Below are 21,608 nucleotides of genomic sequence, written 5' to 3'. Positions count from 1 at the left end.
GGCACAAGAAAAATCCCACAAAGATCAGTTTTGTCATGTCCTGTGTTACGTTCCATTGCCGTGCCACCTCACGGTATAGCTGTTCCAACGTCTCCTGTTTTGTCATCCCCCTGATAGCTTCTGGAGACTGGTGCTGACAGAAGTCTGCAGAGAAAGAGAAGACAGAGCCAGGACTTCCTGCAGCCTTATATTGCTGCCAAGCTGGACACTCTGCCTGAGATCTTCATTCTGGGTGATGAGAAGAAATACAATGGTTACTACAACAAACCCCTGCCTGGCCAACAACAGTACCGCTGCTTTGTCCTGGCCGACCTTACGGACCAGGAGTCTGTGAGTGTCTCTATTACTATTATTACCAGAATACCAGTACCTTTATGGGACATGAAAGCCTTTATATTAAAGTTTAGAAGGTTGAGATTTACTACATTCATTGCTAGTTTACAAAAGTACTGGTACTTATTGTACTGTTTAGGAGCTATTGTAGAGGAAAGTGAATTATTGGTCAATCAGAAGCAGTTGCTATGCTGTGACAACCTTCTGATTCACTGATACACCTGATCCAAATAAGTCAAAGGGTCCTTGAGGACTGGAATTGAGAATCCCTGCAGTAAGCAGCCTTCTAGCACTTAGTGGACTCAGTAGGTTGTTATCATGTGCTATGATGCATTAAATAAATGCAGGATTTTCTGCCACTTGAATGCTATTGCAAGTCCACCCCTGACCTGCTCCTTCTCTTCTGCTTTTCAAGAACACTCACTCCTGTTTCTGTCATATTTACAAGGACTGCTAAACACCTCTTCATCACATGGCTACAAAATAGAACTGAGTCAGAATTACGGGCTAATAACGCTGATAACAACTGATAGCGATAATTGGTCTAATTAGTGTCCAATTGTTATTTAAAGTGCAGTTAGCAAGATTGTCTTTCCTGCCACCAATCTGTCTGATCAGGAGAGAGTCAGAGGGATCTGAGGAATTAGCCAGGACCTTAAACTAAAATTTAGATTAAAACGAGATAGTCAGGATTTGTTTGGAGACATTTAATTCAGAGATAAAATAATAAATGGTCCTTCTTACAGGTTTTACCCATGTAAGTAGTAATGCACTTACTAATGCTGGGAGTAGACACAATAACAGGGACACTTGATCAATATATTGCAATATTGAAACCATTAGGAAACTTGTACTTAATATTTGTGGGAATGCCAGTGTTCAGCTCTGGTGTAAGGCCACAGTCTGAATTATTCTCCCACTGGACAGTATTATATATATAAAGAAATTTTATTCTCTACACTATATTTGCTCTTTGATAAATTTGGTAATACTGCAAATAGATTCCAAGATAGAGTGTGACCATGGTTAAATGCCACATACTCTTTCTATGTTTCTATACTAGTGAAATCCACAGGACCCACCTTGCTGGTACAGCGTGAGAAAGAAGATAATTTGAGTATTAAACTGGATTAAGCTGTAAGTTACATTCTGCCTTGTACGCAGCAGTGCAGTGTCAGGAAAAGTTCACCAAGACCAAGACTATTGTTGACACTTCTTGACCTTTAATAAATCATAAAATTACACCAGACGATGATGGAATGGCTGAGGAAACGTGAATGTTTTTTTTAATATGCAGATCTATTTCTGCTTTGGCTGTATTTGTGGCCTTTTTAAAATCCGATGAATAGTTTTCCTGAAACTGTGTAAAAGCTTCTTTTCCGTACTGTTGGGCGCATTCTAGCACTTCCTGATGCAGTGTGTGTTCCATGCATTTTCCAAAGACCTTGCTTTGCTGAATAAACAGAGCAGAGTTTGTCATGAATGGTACTGTTTTTCCTCACCAGTGTTTTCTATCTGCGGAACTGGAGAGCAGACCCTCAGGCTGTGGTGCACACAGGCCAGGCACGTCGCACTGATGCGAATCATGTCCTTGAGTCATGCATGCATCTGCAGGTATATCTTTAAGGCAGTGAAGCCAGGATCCCTGCTGTCACTGACTAGCATATTGCCTTCCAGAGCAGAGCATTTTCAGAGTGCGTCTTTGATTTCAAGGGCTTTGTTTCTCGGATCAGTCAAAATGTTTACAGAATTCCACAAGGTACCAACTAAATTGTGATGACAAAGTGCTGAATTTGGTTTAAATCAGCATCCCAATGCACCGTGTTTCTGAGTCCTGTGTAGTTGTTGATTTAACACATTTCTTGTCCCTGCAAAACACTCAGAGAGTGTGAAAGAGTCATGTTTACCACTGTGTTACATCAGCTTTCCATTTAACGCCACTTTTTAAGGGTTTTGGAACTGACAATAGTCATCGGAGCAGTTTTACTAGAATATTTGCTATTTCTTGCTCGATACAAGACTTTAGCTGCTCACCAGTCTGTGGTCACTGTGGTCTCTCCATTTCATGATGCTTCATACATTTTCAATAGGAAACAGATGTGGACTGCAGAAGAGGTCAAGGACACATACACACACACACACACACACACACACACACACACACACACACACACACACACACATACTCACTGACTTTTCAAGGTAAAAGCATTGCCTTGATGGCAGTACATGTCCTTCCAACATGCATATAGAAGTCATGCTAGAGTCCCTAAGTATTTTCACAATATTTTATATCAATCTTTATTTCACTGACAAATTTTTTGTGATAAAGACGAGACTAAAACTAAATTAAAAATATCCTTTAAAAATGAAAGCTGTGAAAGTAGAGTTTTACATTTTTATCCATAAAAACTGAACAATAATGTAAAAGAAGGACAAGAATGAAGAAACATCTTAATCCAAAGTGCTATTCACTGACCTGCAGCATCTGTGGAGTTGTGAATTGTAATACTCTGACCTCCATTGCTCAATATATGTCTGGTTTAAAAGCTGATTTAGCTGCTTGGTTTCTTACACACTTTTGGTCTTTTCTCTGAAACATAGACAAGAAGATGCAAGTTCATTAACTTTTTCTGTATATAGTAAATAGTCTGCACTTATATAGTTTTTGAACCTATTGGCTTTAAAGCACTTTACACTGCTTCTCACTTACCCATTCGCACTCACAATCACAAACACATTCACACAGTCCATATGAAATGAATATTAATCAGTGTGTTGTCCCTTGAAGTCATGGAAACCTGACTGTGTGTGTGTGTACATATCAGCGACTTTTGCTACAGCTTTATTTGGTCCTACACTATAGTAAACACCAATAAAATACAAACTGAAATGAACTGGGCCTTAAGCTCACAGCTGTGATATATGGAATCTGTGGAGGGCTGCTGAGTTCAGATCTGCTTTTATAGCCATTATTGTTTTATTTTATCTTGTGCCCTGAGCTCCCTAGTGGGCAAATTCACCTCAGGCCACCATCTTATCTAAAAGCATTATATGACTCATTTGTCAAATCTTGATTCTTTCAATGTGGACTTTCAGTTCCTACTTCCTTTGGTTCTTTTGTCCCTGGAACCTTTTCAGGGAGAATCACAGGGTGGCTTGATCTCATGATTTGTATACGTCTTTGTTCCCTTGGACATGTGCAGCCAGGTTAGTGTGGATAAACTGTAGTTCATTCAAATAAACTGACTCTCAGAGGTCATTTACACACAAAACACAGCAATTACATGCTATTACTCTACAGAGCCTTAGATTTCTCTGCTCCACTTATCACAGCTTTTGTCAAATGTGTGTAGCCTGGACAATACTTGTTTCATTGTGTTCAGAACTGAGCTACAGAGCCTTTATTCAGTAAATGACACTCAGCTAAATGGGATTCGAGCCCGAATAAAAATAGAAAGCTAATCACATTGAAAATAGGGGACGTAAACTTAGCATTTATTGCTACTGCAAAGCTGCTGGCAGTGAAGAGGGAGGAGAAGACGGGGAGAGTGGGGAGGAAAAGAATGAAAGGGGGAAGCAGTAGGCTATCGCAAAAGGGCAATGCAGCTTTCTGTGGCCCCCTTTACTGGTAAACAAGCTGGGGTGTGTGAAATTGGATAAAAGAAAAAGGCCGTATAACAGTGTGGACACTTCCAGCCGACGTAGGAAGCTGAATAGCTCCCTATGAATGCAAAGCACTGTGGGAGTGACAGAGAGGTAAGGAGGATGAGGAAGTGAGAAAAGAGAGGGAGGGGCCCCTGAGGGAAATGCACAGACGTACTTCAGAGGGCGAGAAATGCTGCAGTCATTGAGAGAGAGAATGGCTTGGATGCTAGAACGAGTTTCTGAAGTAGGAGGAAAAGATGGAGAGGATGAGAGAGAACCAGGGGATTGTGGGATACACTCAAAGCCTTCTGGATAGCATCCAGTTTGTGGCAGATAGACGAGGTGTGAACAGAAGGCTCCAGCTGAGGTGGAAATCCTTACAGTTCTGGGAAATAACACAGATGTCAAGATACATTAGAATCACACATCATCTGGGCTTATTTTATCAGCCGCTTCCCCTTTATAGGGCAGATTATGGACAAGCAAAAACAAAAGCACAAATATCCGTCCTCCCACTGCGACTAAAACAACTCTTTTTTCTTTTCACAAGCCATCTCGTCTCTCCAGCTTGCAGATGGAGCAGCAGCATATTTTTCACCCCGTAAGAGTTTGTGTCTAAGAGGTAGTGCTGCTGAGATTGATCACTTCCAAACTTCTCCCCTGAGATTATCTAAATATCCCTTCGAATATGCCTCTGTGGCATCTAAAGCTGTGAAATATGTCATTTTTCAAAAGGAAAAAAAAAAGTTTTCTGAACTTTAGGAAGTACTTTGCTAAAAGTGCAAAAAAGTGTGAAGAGACATGAGCTGAATATCTTATGAAGGTTTCACGGTTTCTTTCATGTACTGTTTGTAACAACATAATTGCCTGTAATAACAATATTAATTGATACCTTCACGATCCCCATGGACAAATGTTGGACAGCAGTACATAGATCATGGTGCATCTATGGGGGTGAGGGGGGGTGAGGGCAGGCATTCAGGAGGCTGCATGGCAGTGTGTGTTAGACCAGTGAAATATATAGGAACCCCTCCTGATTTCTTCTTTTTTTTTCTTCTGAGACTAAAGTGTTCTGTTCTTCAAACCAAACTATTGCCTTTGTTTTATGTTTGTTTTAGTTCCAAGATCCGAATGTGTAATATGCGATGTGACACATACAAAGAGAAGAAATCAGGCGGGGCTCAGTATTTTTTTCACAGCACTGAAGATCCCTTTGCTCATGGACTAATTTATTCTCTACTTATGTATTCTGTCTCAGTTTCAACAGTCACAAGAAAAACAACAGCCTTTTTCCTAACAGTTGATGAAATATAGTAAGTTTTTTTTCTTTTCAAATGAACTTTTAACTGAGGAACAAACACTCCATGTCCCAGTCACTGCCAGTTCTTCTCATTAATTATTTTAAACATGTTTGAAATTTTTGATTGAGATTTGCACCCGTTTACATCTTTAATTTGAAGAAGCCTGACAAGATCAGTCCTTTCAAATCCCTGGGTTATGCTCCATAGTCCACATTTGCGTTTTCATAACTTTAACTTCAACATATTAATCCACACCACAATCTTTTACTATATGGAAATTCTTCCGCCATATTCTTAGAAAATCTGTTGTGAACAGTTTTCTTGAGGTCATTTCACAACGTCTCTGTTGGGTTGACGTCTTAAAGCTGTCTGAGCAACTCCAAAAACTGGATTTTTTTTTTTTTTTGTCTCTGAAGCCAGTGTGTAGTAGTTTTACTTCTGAAAAGGTCAATTTCCTGCTCCATCAAACATCTTCTTCTGAGCTTCAGCTTACAGCCAATCTGACATTATCCTTTAGGACACCTTGATAAACTTAAACATTCCTTTTCCCTTTACAATGGCAAATGGTGCAGAGGCAGCAAAGCAGCCCCAAATCATGACGCTCCCTCCAACATGCTTTACCCTTTTCATTTTGCTATGTAGTACTGTCTGTTCTCCCCAAACAATTCTACTTTTGCGTCATCTGTCCCTAAGACATTTTCCCAAGACAGAATGGGACCTTTGGAAATTCTGGGAACCACAAGTAGGCCTGCATTCTGAGAGCGAACTGGTCTACTGGGATGATATGGTGCTATGAGGTCTTCTATATATGATGGAGCCTGAACATTCAGAGCTTTATATGTAAGAAGCAGGGTTTAAAATTCTATTCTAAATTTAATGGGAAGCCAATGGAGAGAAGCTAGTGAAGGAGAAATATGATCTCTCTTGCTAGTTCCAGTCAGCACTCTTGCTGCAGCATTTTGGATTAATTGCAGGCTCTTTAGTTACTGGGGCGTCCTGAAAGTATGGAATTACAGTAGTCCAACCTAGAAGTAACAAATGCATGGACCAGTTTTTCGGCATCACTTTGAGACAGGATGCTCCTAATTTTGGCAATGTTCCGTAGGTGGAAGAAGGCTGTTCTAGAGATTTGTTTTATATGTGAGTTAAAGGACAGATCCTGATCAAACATAACTCCAAGGTTCCTTGCAGTAGTACTGGAGGCCAGACTTATGCCATCTAGAGTAACAATATGGTTGGACATCATATTTCAGAGACTTTTGGGCCCAAATACTATGACTTCAGTTTTTTCTGAGTTTAGAAGTAAAAAATTGTGGGACATCCAGGTCTTTATGTCTTGTAGGCTTGAAGCTTTATTAACTGATTATTTTCATCTGGTTCCATAAATGTTGCCTAAAGGATACATATATGGAGGATTCATCATTAACATGAACAAATTAAAGTCTATCAGATAAATAAGATTTAAACCAACATAGTTCAGTTGCTTTAATCCCAATTTCATGTTCCAGTCTCTGTAATAAAATGTTATGATCAATGGTATCAAATGCAGCACTAAGATCTAACAGAACAAGTATAGAGAAGAGTCCATTATCTGAGGCCATGAGAAGATCGTTGGTGACTTTTACCAGTGCTGTTTCTGTACTATGATGAACTCTAAATCCTGACTGAAAGTCTTCATACAAATTATTCCTATGAAGGTGATCACATAATTGTTTTGCAACTACTTTATTAATTATTTTAGAAATAAAGGGGAGATTAGATATTGGTCTGTAATTGGCTAAAACACCTGGGTCAAGACAGGGTTTTTTAAGTAATGGTTTAATTTCAGCTACCTTATAGGCCTGTGGTACATAGCCTGTTTCTAAAGATAGATTGATGATATCTAATATGAACGTATCTATTAAGGGTAAAACTTCCTTGAGCAGCTTAGTTGGAATAGGGTCTAGCAGACAGGTTGTTGGTTTAGATGAGGTAATAATTGAAGTTAGCTCAGAGAGATCTATGGGTATAAAGCAGTCTAACAGGGATTGGGGCCTTATCGATGACTCTAGCACTGCTGTACATGAAGATCTATGTAATATTTGGGGGGAGGATCTGGTGAATTCTTTCTCTAATAGCTATTGAACATAGTGAGGTTGCAGAATTGTCAACAAGATAATAAACTTGTGCAGGAGTAACATTAAGGAGACTACTTTCCATTGTATTGCAATTCCATACATAAGGACAAGGTCTAAGCTGTGACTGAAACAGTGAGTGGGTTTATTTACATTTTGGGAAAAACCAATTAAATCTAATAATGAAATAAACGCAGTTACTGTCAGCATCTACATGAATGTTAAAGTCACCAGCTATAATGACTTTATCTGTACTAAGCACTAAATCAGATAGAAAATTCAATAACTCTGAATAAGGGACTGGAGGACGGTACACGATAACAAATAATAGTGGTTTTTGAGTTTTCCAATTTGGGTGTGAAAGGCTAAGAGTACGGTTCTCAAATGAGTTATAACTATGTTTAGGTCTAGGAATTATTGATAAGCTACAATGGAAGATTGCTGCAACTCCTCCACCTCGGCCTGTGCTTCTAGGAACATGATAATTAATATGACTCATTTAAACTGACATATTCTTCCTGCTGCAACCAAGTTTCAGTGAGACAAAATAAATTGAATTGATGATCATTTATATGTCATTTACTAACAGAGATTTAGAAGAGAGAGATCTGATATTTAATAATCCACATTTAATAGTTTTGTGGTTTTGTTCTGTAAGAGGAGACGTCTTAACTTTTATTAGGTTATCATAACTCCTCTTGTTGTCATTTTTAGTTTATTTAATTTAGTTGGTCACATACCTGCTATGCAGCTGGCCTTACCCACCGGGAGCAACTAACTGGGGTTCATTGTGTTGCTCAAGTAGTGTGTGTGATGCTGAGGCTGGTGCGAGTCCTCATGGGAATGTTAAACATTCACCATTAGCAGACTCCTATTTTTGGTGTCTTGTTGCTCTGGACTATTTTCTGTACAGGCTGCTGAAGGGCTCATCTCCAACACAGAAGTTATATTTGTGGGGCTCTTTAATCAGGACTCTGTGTAAAGAGTGTGAACTCCCACAGCACTTACAACCATGTAATTGTAGTTGCAGACTGGCACATCGATGTGCTTGTATTGGTCAACTGTTCTGTAACTTCACATCCTTTGCACACTGTAACATAAAAGGTAAACTTCCAAAGCGAAAAACAGAAGAGTCATCTTGTACTATAGTAGTTTTTGATTTGTTTGGAAGGGTTCGAAAACCAAAGCATGTCAAAATGCATTTGTTTAGTTTCAGCAATCCACAGCATGTCAAACTTTCAGCAAATGTCTTACAGCCACAAAGGTCATGCATAATTCATTTGTAGCTGTCAGCCGTCATATCACAACACAAGTGAGAACGTGTTTCACAAAATCTCTTGAAATAAATGAATCAATAAGGATTTAAAGCCACTTGTGGGGTGACGTTGTTTTAATAAACCTCTGTGTTCACTGCTTTCACCCAGAGACAGTGCAGCTGGAATGGGAGCTGCTATGGTCCCACTGAGCCTGAGCTCACATCAGGCTCCCCAGAATATTTATGGCCTCATTCCCCAACACAGTCCAACTTGCTGCACTTGTCTGGCAGAACATAAAGTGACAAGCAGTATAGTTACTTAAGCTGAATCACATGTTGCCAATTGATCCATGTAACTTCTGTTCAGCGTTTATTATGTTAAGACTTTTTAGCTGCTTTCAACTTTGCACAACAATTAATCAAGATAGAAATATTTCTTTGTGGACTCCAAAAATGTTGAAAATAATACCAGCCTTGTCTGTCTATTCAACCAATTCTTCAGAAAGTTTTACTAGCTGCAGGCTGGCGATCGCACAAAAATCTTAGCATCAGACAATCCAGTCGAACCAGTCAAACCATTTGTAATTGTGTTTATATACAATGGTGTCATAAATCATACATTTACCTCAAGGGGCTTTAAAACCTGTACAACATCCTCTGTTTGTCAGTGCTCAAATCAGAGAGAGAGAGAGAGATGGAGGAGGCTCAGAGTGCTGATGCACAACATTGGGATGTGAGCGAGAGCAGACTCAGGATGGTTAGTGGTCGAGCACAAAAAGCCTGAGTGAAAGTGGGGATGGACAAGTGTCTGAAAACTGAAATCTGATAGCAATGGCATCAGCAGTTCCACATGGCCTATACTGTGCTTGATACATTGAATAATGTCACTGAGATGGATCCATCGGTGAGAAATTGTTAACGGGTACAAACCTGTACAAGTGATTGATAACGATTCATTAGTGAGACACTCGGCGTCTCTTGGCAGCAGTGCGACTTGGGCCTGGGTGTCTTAGCTAGGGGAGGCTGCTGTGTTGTTTAATAATGCCCAGGGCCTGTCTCAGGTCTCCAATCCTGTCAAAGGGTCTAGTAAAGTTGCTTATTGGATTTGTCCTCTAAGGATGTCGGTGATGCACATCCCCCACTGCATGTCTTCGCCCCCCTCTGGCCTCTGTGGGTCCTTCTCGGTGAGCTGTCCTCCTCCGCTCCCTCCCCCTGCTGCTCTCTAGCCGCTGTCAAGACGAACCTGCCTTTACCTGGTGAGGCCCATCAGGACTGTGTGTGTAGACAGGATTCACTTGTTAAATCCTGCCCCACCTAACACACAGACATACACACACATTTTCTATTATCTAGTTTGCTAAAAAAAAAAAAAAAAAAAAGTACAGCTACCAAATTTATTTTTGTCAAGAGATTTTTCTGTTTTCACCTTTTTCAGTGTTCGAAATTTAAAACCACAAGGACATTAATTCTTCATCCCCGTGCCACTTCTTCAGCTACTCATTATTCCAGACATCAAAGAAACAGACACTTGTTATTTCCCTACCTGCTCCATGTGCACACTCTTTGTTGTTCGTGCTTATTGGCTGTTGTTTCAACTCGTTCAGTAGATGCTCACTGCTTAAGAGGAAAAGCTAAACATCTCATAAGATTAATCTAGAAATATTGCTTTCATTTCAAAGACCCAGGTGAAGTTTTTGAGGCTTGATGGCTCATTAGTCCTGCACCCATACCCACTAATAGCCACCATCCTGTAAACAGCGAAAACAGCGAAATGTTACATCAACACCCTATTTAGAACATCACATTAATGTTAGCTTTGCTTTCTCTAATTGTGTGGGTCTTCACGTTTTTACAGTTTGTCCTGCTGATTTGTTGTGTTTCCCTGTTTTATTTTTATGTAACAGTGGCTGCATTTCATCCATAATGTTTTCACATTGTGTCAGAATCTGTTACTCCACTGATCTTCAGGTGGCAATAATGTTTCAAGAAATAAAAAAAATGCTCCAACCATGGTAAGGAAGAAGCCTGGAGGGGGGGTTAAAGTGTTAGTGTAATCTATACAGTAGCTTACAAATGAGGAGGGAAATGCACTTGCTAGACCTCAAAGAGTTTGGTGAATAACACAGTGTAAAGAGAAATGTGCAAGGAAACTCCTCAGGCCACAGACAGACAGAAAGACAGACAGCAGCAGTGGACCATTGCTGACTTACTTTACATGACAAACAATGTTTAAAACCCAACAGTGGGATATGGTGCATCTAGCAGCAGTAAGTTACAACATAAGCTGCAGGCAGAAGATAAACAGAATATACTCGGTTTATTTTTTTTTGGTTAATGTTTCCTTAATGACAAATTCAATTGTCATTATCAAAACCTACCTACTGTATAACGCTTTTTTTCACAAAAATTAAGCAAACTGCATCCATTGGCAGATAAATGATTTTTATGTACTTTGTGCAACAATGATACAAACAGGCACTTCAGTTTAAATTGTATCTACTAAATGGTCAGAACTTACCCTGAAATATGAAACAGCTGTGTTTACACTGATACATTTCAAGATCAAAAATGAACAGCAGCGACAGAAGTTGACATAACTGCCAACTTCCTCTTTATTTCATATACTGTACTGTAGGAGCACACAGTTATTTAACGTGTTATCCAGAATTAACAGCCCAAATAAGCTGGATTAGAATTATCAGGATTTTAGTGTGACCACAGCATGTCAGCCAGAAGGAGCTGAGGCAAACTAAGAAGGATCCTGATCCAACCTGTCGTGTTGTCTTACTCGTCGACTGTGAACTGACTCTGGCTCATATTTTGGTCATTTTGCAGCAGAGAACCTTTGCAGCCAGTCCGTTCTCTGAGCCCATCATGGTGAAGCTCCACAATGGGATGTCCCGGCAAACTGAGGACCCCGAGATGCTGTGGGTTATGGGTCCAGTCCTTGCTGTCATTCTCATCATTATCATAGTGATAGCAATTCTACTCTTCAAGAGGTGAGTTTGACAGATGTTTTTGCCCACATGTATCTTTTCATTTATGTCTTTTCAGTGTTAATTCTAAATTGTTAACAATGAAAGGAAATAAATTGTGACATAAAAACATAAAAGCATAATCTTATGTGTTACCTTTTTAAAACAAAGCCCTCAACAGTGCCACCTGCCTCCATACATGTTGATATCTAGTTTAAAAAATGCTGGAGACTCTTATAAGTGATATGCACTCTGCAAAAAGTCAGACGATTCCCCTGAGAAACCAAAATTGGAAAAAAGATTCATGACTCTGAAAGATGTCTCAATATTCTCTCTTTTTATTTTAAAGGGATAAATGACTGAGCAGAGAAACAGACTTCTCAGCACGAAAGCCTCTTTTGTGTGAGCCAACCACATTTCACGTCCAGTATTTCTGCTTAACAAATATGTGACACTCAGTGGTGACTCATGTCAACTGAAGACCTTTTTTTATTCCATTTGCAGTGTCCAAGACAGGACAGAGTTTAGTGCGAGAGGGACAGTAAAAGGGAGGAGAGGCAAAAGTGGTGAAGGGCCAGGTGAGGGAGAGCAGAGACAGTACCAGAGCAATAGCCTCAAGCCTTCCAATGGCATGTAACAGAAGTACCAGAGATTTGTATTTACAGTATAAAATGATTTCATTATATAAGCAAACAGGAAGTAGTATTTCCATGGCAGCTCTGTGCTTTACATGTAGGAATGTTACTAAGTATACAGAGCCAATGTGGTTTTAGTTAAATGTGAACTCAAAATGTCCTCTCTGAACTCCAACCTCAGCATCCTTCTACCGATATATTCACAGTCTGTCCTTTGAACATGTCCAAACCACCTCAATCTGGCCTCTCTGACTTTATCTAACATGAGCTGTCCCTCTGATGTCCTCATTCCTGATCCTGTCCATCCTCGTCGGTCCCAAATAGAACCTCAACATCTTAAGCTCTGCTACCTCCAGCTCTGCCTCCTGTCTTTTCTTCAGTGCCACTGTCTCTAAGCCGAACAACATCTCTGGTGTCACCACCGTCTTGAACACCTTTCCCTTCATTCTCGCATTCCTCTGTTATCCAGAGCAAACCTCCACCTCTCTAGATTTTCCTCCACCTGCTCCCTGCTCTTACTACAAATCTCAATGTCATCTGCAAACATCATAGTCCATGGAGATTCCTGTCTAACCTCATCTGTCAGCCTGTCCATCACCAGAGCAAACAAGAAGGGGCTCAGAGCTGATCCTTGATGCAGACCCACCTCCACCTTGAACTCCTCTGTCACACCTACAGCACCTCACCACGGTCTTACAGCTCTCATACATGTCCTGCACCACTCTAACATACTTCTCTGCCACTCCAGACGTCCTCATACAATACCACAGCTCCTCTCTTGGCACCCTGTCATACGCTTTCTCTAAATCTACAAAGACACAATGCAACTTCTTATGACCTCAGTATTTCTCCATCAGCATCCTCAAAGCAAATACTGCATCTGTTGGACTCTTTCTAGGCATGAAACCATATGGCTGCTAACAAATGCTCACCTCTGCCCTTAGCTGAGCTTCCACTACTCTTTCCCACAACTTCATTGTGTGGCTCATCAACTTTATTCCTCTGTAGTTGCCACAGCTCTGCTCATCTCCCTTGTTCTTAAAAATGGGCACCAGTACACTTCTCCTCCAGTCCTCAGCATCCTCTCACTCTCCAAGATCTTGTTAAACAAACTAGTCAGAAACTCTACTGCCACCTCTCCTAGACACTTCCATACCTCCACAGGTATCTCATCAGGACCAACTGCCTTTCCACTCTTCATCCTCTTCAACGTCCTCCTCACTTCACTCTTACTAATCTTTGTTACTTCCTGCTCCACACTTTGACATCTCAACCTGGAGCATAGTTGTTTTTTTAGCAATAGTTGGCAATAGTTGGAAAAGTTGTTTATGCTTTAAATTTAGTTGGGTTGCAGGAAAAAACGGGAGAAAATGCAAGTGAAATACAATTTACGAGTGGTGCCAGTCTATAATAGCAATGGTTTCAATGAACCTTTAAGGCAGTATGTGTCATTGTGTTCCTCCTCACGTCATCTAGCTGAGTGATCATTTTAGCTCAGTCTACAAAGTGACCTGGAGCACTTCCCTTAGTACAGCAGATGACCAAAACTATAGTCAGGCATCAAAGAGTGGTCAGAGTGGAGTCGTTTCTAGTGCAGAGACAGACATTCATCATGGCTGAGTCGGCCTGAAGGCTGAGGTCCTCCGTGGCATATGGGAGGAAGGCTCGGTGAGTTGCCCCGCAGTCCTGCCCTTCAAGGCTAACAGTTGGTTTGCGCTTTCTGTGCTTCCATCAAACATCTGGAGCTGCTGCCTGGGCTGACATGGGCTTCCATATGGTCCAGCTCAGACCCAGCGACAGTGCTTGTTTTGTTTTTCTCTCGTTCCGCCTTTTTCTCTCCCACTTTTTTATATTGAGAAATATGTATTTGACTGCCTTAAAAAAACACAAGTAAATTAGAATAGTAATTGTATTTGTACATACAAGACTTATTAAGTTTATTACACTTGCAATTTAGTTTACACGATCAAAAAAAAAACAGTGTAGAGTACTTGTCAGTTTACTTGCACTCTGTCCTGCATGAATGTGAAATATCTTTTTTATTGCAGCAGTAAACTTTAAAAAAAATGTGAACAAATGGTGCTTCAAGAACAGAAAAATCAATGATCAGCTGCACTGGGTTTATCAATTGTACCAGGTTGCTTTGTCTCTATTAATGCCTACATGGCCCTGATAAGACTTGCCTGCAAATTTTTCTACGGGCAGCACGGTGGTGGACTAGTTAGCACTGCCTCCTCGCAGCTAGACAGGTTTGCGGCCTCAGCATGTTCTCCCGGTGCTTGCTTGTATTTCCTCCACATAGTCTGGTTTCCTCCCACAGTCCAAAGACATGAATGTTAAGTTAATTCCTGACTCAAAATTCACTGTAGGTGTGAATGTTCCTGTGACTGGTTGTCTGTCTGTGTATGTGTATCTGTGTTGGCCCTGAGACAGACTGGAGGTGTACCCTGCCTCTCTACACCCCGTGACGGCTGATATGGGCTCCAGTCCCCCTCCGGACCCTCAACAGAATAAGCAGTTACAGATAACTTAGGGGCGGCTGTGGTGCAGGAAGATAGAGTGGTTGTCAATCAATCTCTTAGTTGCTCCCGGTGAGTGTTGGCCAGCTGCATAGCAGCTCCCCCATCGGTGTATAAGCGTGAGTGTGAATGGGTGAATAAGAACCAGTGTAAAGTGCTTTGAGTGCTAATAGGTAGAAAAGCGCTTTATAAGTTTTTTCGCTCTTTAGTTACCTCCAACTTGACTAAGACGTGCATCTTGTTGATAACTAGGTTAGTAATGTTAACTAAATAATGGAAGTTAGGACAGCTGTTGGATTTTACAGTGTGCATGCAAGAATGGGTTTTGGATTTCAGAATCACCTAAGCCAGTGAAACAGAGGAGTCTGTCTCAAAACATTCCTGCTGATATGAACACAGAAACAGGCATTACTTGTTGTAATCACTGCTTCTGTTTATCGGGTGTGGCCACAGACAGATTGGTTTCTAAAGCCCTTTTACAGGTGGTGATGACAGAAAGTAACAAAAAGAATGGAAGTTTATCACAAGAACGCTACAAAATTGCATATATGTATAAAACATACACACTAAATAAACATAACACATCATGTGTTTAGTAAATGTGGCTGTGGATATTAACCACATCACTTAGGTACTAGGATGCATCTTTTGGGTGTATCTCTTAAAGGCCTATGTGAACAAGTTTCAGTCAAATGGGCACCTGACTGTGGTATTATTGTATTACATGTGTACACAATCTTCTGAGCAGCTTTATTTAACCTCCAGCTGTCTGAGTAAATACTTTCTCAAATGGACAAAGGCCCATCGATAAGCCAGTAGGCGGTTTGTCTAAGATCGAAAGTTATCATCCAGTTAGTGAGTAAGCTAAACTAACATGTTTGCTAAATGACGTGGCTTTATTTTTACTCCTCACTAACTTTTATGAAGTAAAATGCAAGGAGATGGCAAACATGCAGTAAAATAGGAGAGAAATTCCATAGATTACTGTCAACGGTTGGCTCTGTGAGTAATCACTATCCCATCACCTCCTTTTGCATCAATTGTGAGCATATAAAAACAGGCTTGCGAAAAATAATCCAAACTTAACAAAAAACATAAAACTTACTTCTTTATTTCCTTCCTGCATTTCCCTGGTAAACCTCAATAGATGAAAAAAAAACACAGGTATTATAGCTATAGAAGCCGCAATCCAACAGCTTTGCCACCAAATATGACCTTTTGCATTAAAATATGGTGGATGTTGCAGTGTAGGAGCTAATAGATATTACAGCTCCTGGCTCAGTGCCCTCACACCCACAACAGAGATTAAAGGAATAAATTACAGGGCAATAAAAGTGATACTAAACATAAAAGAATGAAACAATAGACAATAAAAATAAGATTTAAAAAAGTACTGGTTCTCAGTTTCGTGCCGTGTTTCCGTTGGTATGTTAAATCGCTTTCATATTGGCTGCAAAGACACACTCATTCATTCTTTGTGCATCACTGACAGTAGTAGGAGGTAAATGAACACTGCCTGTTTTCTCCTGTGTGTTCTTAGTTGTTCATGTAAACCTCGTTACACTGAAGGTGACGTACTGATGTATTAAAGTGATAGATGATGCACTTTAAATAGCACTAAATGAAGATGTGTGGAAGCCGCTCAGGTGGCTGAGGATAAGATGAAGAGCACAGGGAGGAGGAAGGCTCCGGAATGGGCTCTGTCAGGTGCACTTCCTGTTCACTGCGACACACTGTTTCACTCCTGCTGCTGACAACTTGTAAATTAATCCTTTCTCTCTCTTCCTGCTCTCTCGTTCAACATCTGCCTGCTTTCTGTGGATGCAGCAAACAAGAAAGGTCAGTACTTCTGTCTGTTCTTCCACTGCTTCACCCTCCTCCTCCTCCTCCTCCACCTCCTTCTTTCGACATCCCCCTGCTGATGCCCACTGCACATTCTCCCAGCTGTATAAAACATGCTTTTGGGTCATGGCTTGTTTTCCCTGACAGTGATGATGTGAAGTGACAGATCCTCATTTCTTTTAAACAGAATTCAGGCTCTTTTTTTTCCCCATACAGTGTGAGCTTCACTTGTCAGTTGTTCAGCTTGACAGTTTTCACGGAGGCATGTTTGCCTTGTGATTCATGGGGAGAGATAGCACATTTTAGCATGTTTGTTTCTTTGAGTGTGTTTTGTGCTCTGAGTGCTGACTTCTCAAATCCCAGAGATCTTGCCCTCAGAATAATCCTCCCTCAGTGTTTGCTTCACCTCTCCCAACTCCACCTGCAAAACAAACGCCAGACCTAAAGAATTCAACTCTGATATGTCCTAAAGGCAAGGACTGACATCCCAGTGAACTTTTCACTCCTCTGTTTGTTAGCTTACATAATACATATTGAGAGTCTTCATCACTAATACATACAGAGTCAGTCAATTGTCCATCAGTTGCCATTGTTTTTAGAGTAAACAGTGTCTGACCTGCAATGTTTGTTCTGTAAGGCACCAAATTACCGTCACTGCACCTTCACTTCAAATTACAGTATGTCTGCCACATTTCAGTTGACAAAGATAACATGACTTTGAACTTTTCAGCCAAACCCACATTTTGAATAGAATTTCTGAATTAATATAATATATTGACATATATTTCTGCTTGATTTGCAAGTTTGAACCCTGTCTTTTTTGGTAATTTAATAATGACTAATACTGTTGTAGAGAGTGGAAGAACATAGCAGAGCTTTGTGAGAGAGAGCTGGCTGCATTGTGTATTGATGTTAAATCCCATTTCAGTGCTAGTGTAAGTTTTAATATGAACAGTATTTTGAGTTTGTTTTATTCAGTATGAATACATGAATAAATCTTGCTTTAGTTCTAAGAATGAGCTGAAATGACACTACATGTATCATCACCTCCAAAGCTGGCAGCAACCAATGACCCCAATGATCCCGATACACCTTTAGCTGCAGTTAGCATCAGCACTGTCCTCATCTCTCCATCCAGGCTCCCGCTGCGTCTTCATCTTTTGTTCTTTCCGGGACACATTGCATTCTTAATAAAACAGTGCATGTGGCCGTGCATGGTGACTAACATGGTACTTTAATTGATTTAAAATAATCCATTGTGTAAATGGTAAAGTTATACACTGATACATCAGTTGGGGAACAATGAGCAACTTGATTGACTGTTATGTCCTACAGTAGCAAGAAAAGACACATCTGTCAAACTTTAGAAGTCTTGACTAAATCAAGTAGCACAGGCTCTTACACTTGAGGTCCTGTCACCTTCATTTGAATGGTCTAACACAAAGGCTATTGTAAACATAAGTGTATTTGCCCCAGCACTTAGTCCAGCTTCACTGTCAGCCAGACATAACATAAAACTAGAAGCTTGTACTGTGTGTACTGTATGTAGTACAGTGGTACAGCTCAACTGATGATCCTGCTTTTATGCAGCCATGAATGAAATGGGGGGTTTTAATAAGCAAATGCCCAGATCATTGACCTTACTGTCCCTTTATCATATAAGTCCGATTCCTCAAACTCATTTACTGTAAACACCACTAATGTGTATAAAGAGCTTCCATCCAAGATGGACAATCATCACAGATGATTTCACTGCAATGAACAATATGAATGGAAATTGTTCCCATTGACATCACAGATTGCTATCTGATTATGATTACTATTCTTTTATGCTTTCCAGAATAATTAAGATTGGTGGAATATTTAAGCTTATAGGAAGAATTTTTTATACTCATTTTAAATCTGACTAGATCATTATTTTAGGTTTGTATTTGCAGGATTGGTCATTGTAGAAGTGACAGTATGGTAGATAGTGATAGTTATGCATTCTAATTATTATTATTATTACTACTAATAATAATTTATATGACAGTGGCACTTGTATAATGATCCAATTTCCAAACAAGGTCTAGAGGAACCCAATAAAATAAATGAGACAAAATCAATAAATGTAGATTTTTTTGTTAAAAAGGACCAAATGTTTTCTTCTCATTTATTTATTTATTTATTTTTATGTGTGTGTTTGGAAAAATAATGTGAAACTTAGATTCCAGCAACTAGAACTAGGAACTACTAGGAATGGAATGATTCACAAAGTTCACAGTTCAGTTCACATGGCAATTCTGATTCACGGTTTCTGGTTTAGTTTGCTGTGTCTTTATTGTAAAGCAAGTATGTGTCAGAAAGGTTAACAGCTGTTTCTAAAATCCATGTTAATGAACCTAATCTAATGAATAAGTTTTATAATTAAAGCAAACCAAAAAAAGCACTTTGAATGCACGATTTGAATAAGTATGCAGTATGCATTTACTATAAATACCCACATCCTTCATACAGTGATACAGTAGCCTTTGTCCTGTCCTAATCTGCATGGAGAGGCTGTTTAAATGCTGCTCCTACCTGACTCTCCCCTGTATGCTGTCAACGGACACACTGGGGTGATGTCTTCTTAAATGGGTCATCATGTTGGAAATACTGCTTCTATTATAAGCCACACATACTGCACAGCGCTGCCAAACACTGACTGTTTAGTTCACTGCTTTTTCATTTTCATTGTCATAAGTAACCTTAAACCTGACCTGCCATTTTCAGAACTCAGTAACAGCTGCACCGAGCAACACATCTGTCCCAGCTTCATTGGGTTATTGGCACTATGCATTTTCCACAGCACATTTAAGTTTGCATAGTTCAAGCTATTCATTTGGACCAAATGATACTCACATGCTATGAACCGTGACTAACAAGCTGAACAGGTCAGATTTTGTAATTGAGCCGTTCCACCCCTAATGTGACCCTATTTTGCAGCAAGATCTCCGACTAAAATAGTGCGTGTTAAAGTCTATTTTATGTTGTGCCAATGTGCAAAGATAATCCACAGTCATCACTAAACATAACACCTTATATTCAAGCCAAAAAACCTACTTTGGCCTCATCTGTTAACAGAATATCACCAGTCTTCTGATTTATGTACTGTGCAAGATCTTGACCACTCTGTAGACAGTAATGTTCTAAGAGAGTAGTAGCTTTCTCCCTGCAGTTCTAAAATGTTCTCCTGATGAACATTGATATTAACCACTGCAAGAGAGGCCTTTAGTGTGCTACAAGTCACCCTGGATTCCCTGCAATGTTCCACATCTTGCTCTTGGTGTGACCTTTGTTGGCTGACCTCTCCTGGGGAAGGTAACATTGGTGTTGAATGAGCTGCCTGAGAAAAGGTTCTGTAAACCTTTTTTCATCATCAACGATGCTTCTTCTAAGCTCTTAGAAAAAGCATTGTTTCTGAAGATTTCTGAAGGCCTTAGAATCTGAGGCCTTCAGAAATCTCTTTGGTTTGATCCATGACATGCCGCTGCAAACCCGTGTTATTGAGATCAGACTTCGATAGTGAAGTAGATCCAGATTTCTCTTCTTTAAAGAAGACAGAACCTCCCAGACTCACATCTGATTCCCGTGTCATTTAAGCACCTGACTCTAATTTCCCTTTATGAATGCATGTTTTCAAAGTTCACATTCTTTTACCATATGCAAATATTTAAAATTGTATTATTTTCAACAAAACGTAAACGCATGTGTTTAGTTGGGTTCCCTTTATCCGGTCATGTCATATTTAAGAAATGGAGAAAAAAAACATTTCTACATTTAAAGCTGTCTTTACATATTACTGGTGCTGCCACAAGTGGTTGCAATCATGTGTATTCTACCGCAGTATTGCTGAATACGTGTTCTTCTGATCACACAGTTGCTGAGCAGGACAATAGTCACAAAGTAAGGAAGATAGCAACAATCATTGTCAATAACTTTCCATCAGTTTTCACCACACGGTGCTTTTCATTCAGATAAAGTGGCTCCTCACTTCCCTTTCTCCAGGGAAGTGTCATTCAAAGAGGACCATCTAATGGTGACACCCAGCCTCTCAACTGTTAAATGTGTAAAGATAAATAACAACAGCAAAAGGAAAGCATGCAGTATTATTAATGAAGTACTTGTGTTTCCACAGCAGCCCAGCATTTCATTCATTCTGGGAAGTTTTTTTTTTTACATTCTAGACACCAGTGTTTTAACAGTTACAAACAAACTTTATTGTCATCTATAAATCCAGTATGGTTCCAGTTTTTCTTTAGAGACTTGGGTCTCGTCCAGTTTTTCCACTAACTTCTTGTGTAATTGTCGCCCTTGAGTTTCAACTTGAAAATTAATTGGTAAAATAGTTACACACCTTTTTATTTATGATCAAGACACAAATATAAACAGTAAATGTGGTTCAAATACATTTTATGTTATATTTTAAATGTTTGTATGTTTTTTTATTTACTAAATATCACAGCTCTTTAATGTCTTTCTCATATTTTCCTATTCCTGTTTTCCTAATATGAGGTTTTCTATTTGTCTAGTTTGAGATCGTGGCCTTTTGAAACTTCCATGAAATTACATTCTCTCATCACATCACTTCTTCTTTACCCCAGGAAGCGCACGTGTCCTGCCAAGGACGAGCACATGGTGGGAGTCAAGGATTCGCTGCTGGCCCATTCCTCAGACCCTGTGGAGATGAGGAGACTCAACTATCAGACACAAGGCATGAACGCACACACACACAAACACACACACAAAGTTGTCCCCAGGACCTTTAGGCTGATGTTCATTGATACAGACCCATGCATACTACTGTGCTTGCAAGCAACTTTTACAGGTTCCAAATGACCTTATTGTTGTAACAAAACTGTGCAGAGTTTGTAGCCATAAAGACAATGACAAAGATCTGCTTGAGTTTGTGGCCACCTTATTTAAAATGAGCGAGCAGGCTAAAACATTAGAACCAATTAATATAAG

The 21,608-nt window shown here is 39.9% G+C and overlaps 1 protein-coding gene across 28 annotated transcripts in view; it reads left to right on the top strand.

The window, feature by feature from the left end:
* The window catches only part of ptprfa (protein tyrosine phosphatase receptor type Fa), a 316,431-nt gene that overhangs the window by 256,026 nt on the left and 38,797 nt on the right, over window positions 1–21,608 (top strand). For 21 of the 28 annotated variants that reach the window (XR_010914989.1, XM_067512515.1, XM_067512498.1 and 18 more), the window contains 4 exons: window positions 118–330; window positions 11,487–11,650; window positions 16,608–16,619; window positions 21,245–21,354. Coding sequence is in view for 27 of the 28 variants with exons in the window: in XM_067512515.1 (XP_067368616.1) it covers window positions 118–330; window positions 11,487–11,650; window positions 16,608–16,619; window positions 21,245–21,354 (499 nt within the window). In the remaining variant the exon portion in view is untranslated. The remainder of the gene's footprint in view (window positions 1–117; window positions 331–11,486; window positions 11,651–16,607; window positions 16,620–21,244; window positions 21,355–21,608) is intronic. The other 7 variants (XM_067512508.1, XM_067512506.1, XM_067512500.1 and 4 more) reach the window with 1 other exon arrangement.

The sequence above is a fragment of the Channa argus genome, chromosome 8 (genome assembly GCF_033026475.1).
Source record: "Channa argus isolate prfri chromosome 8, Channa argus male v1.0, whole genome shotgun sequence".
NCBI classification, from domain to species: Eukaryota; Metazoa; Chordata; class Actinopteri; order Anabantiformes; family Channidae; genus Channa; species Channa argus.
This window is presented reverse-complemented; position numbering and strand designations above follow the sequence as displayed.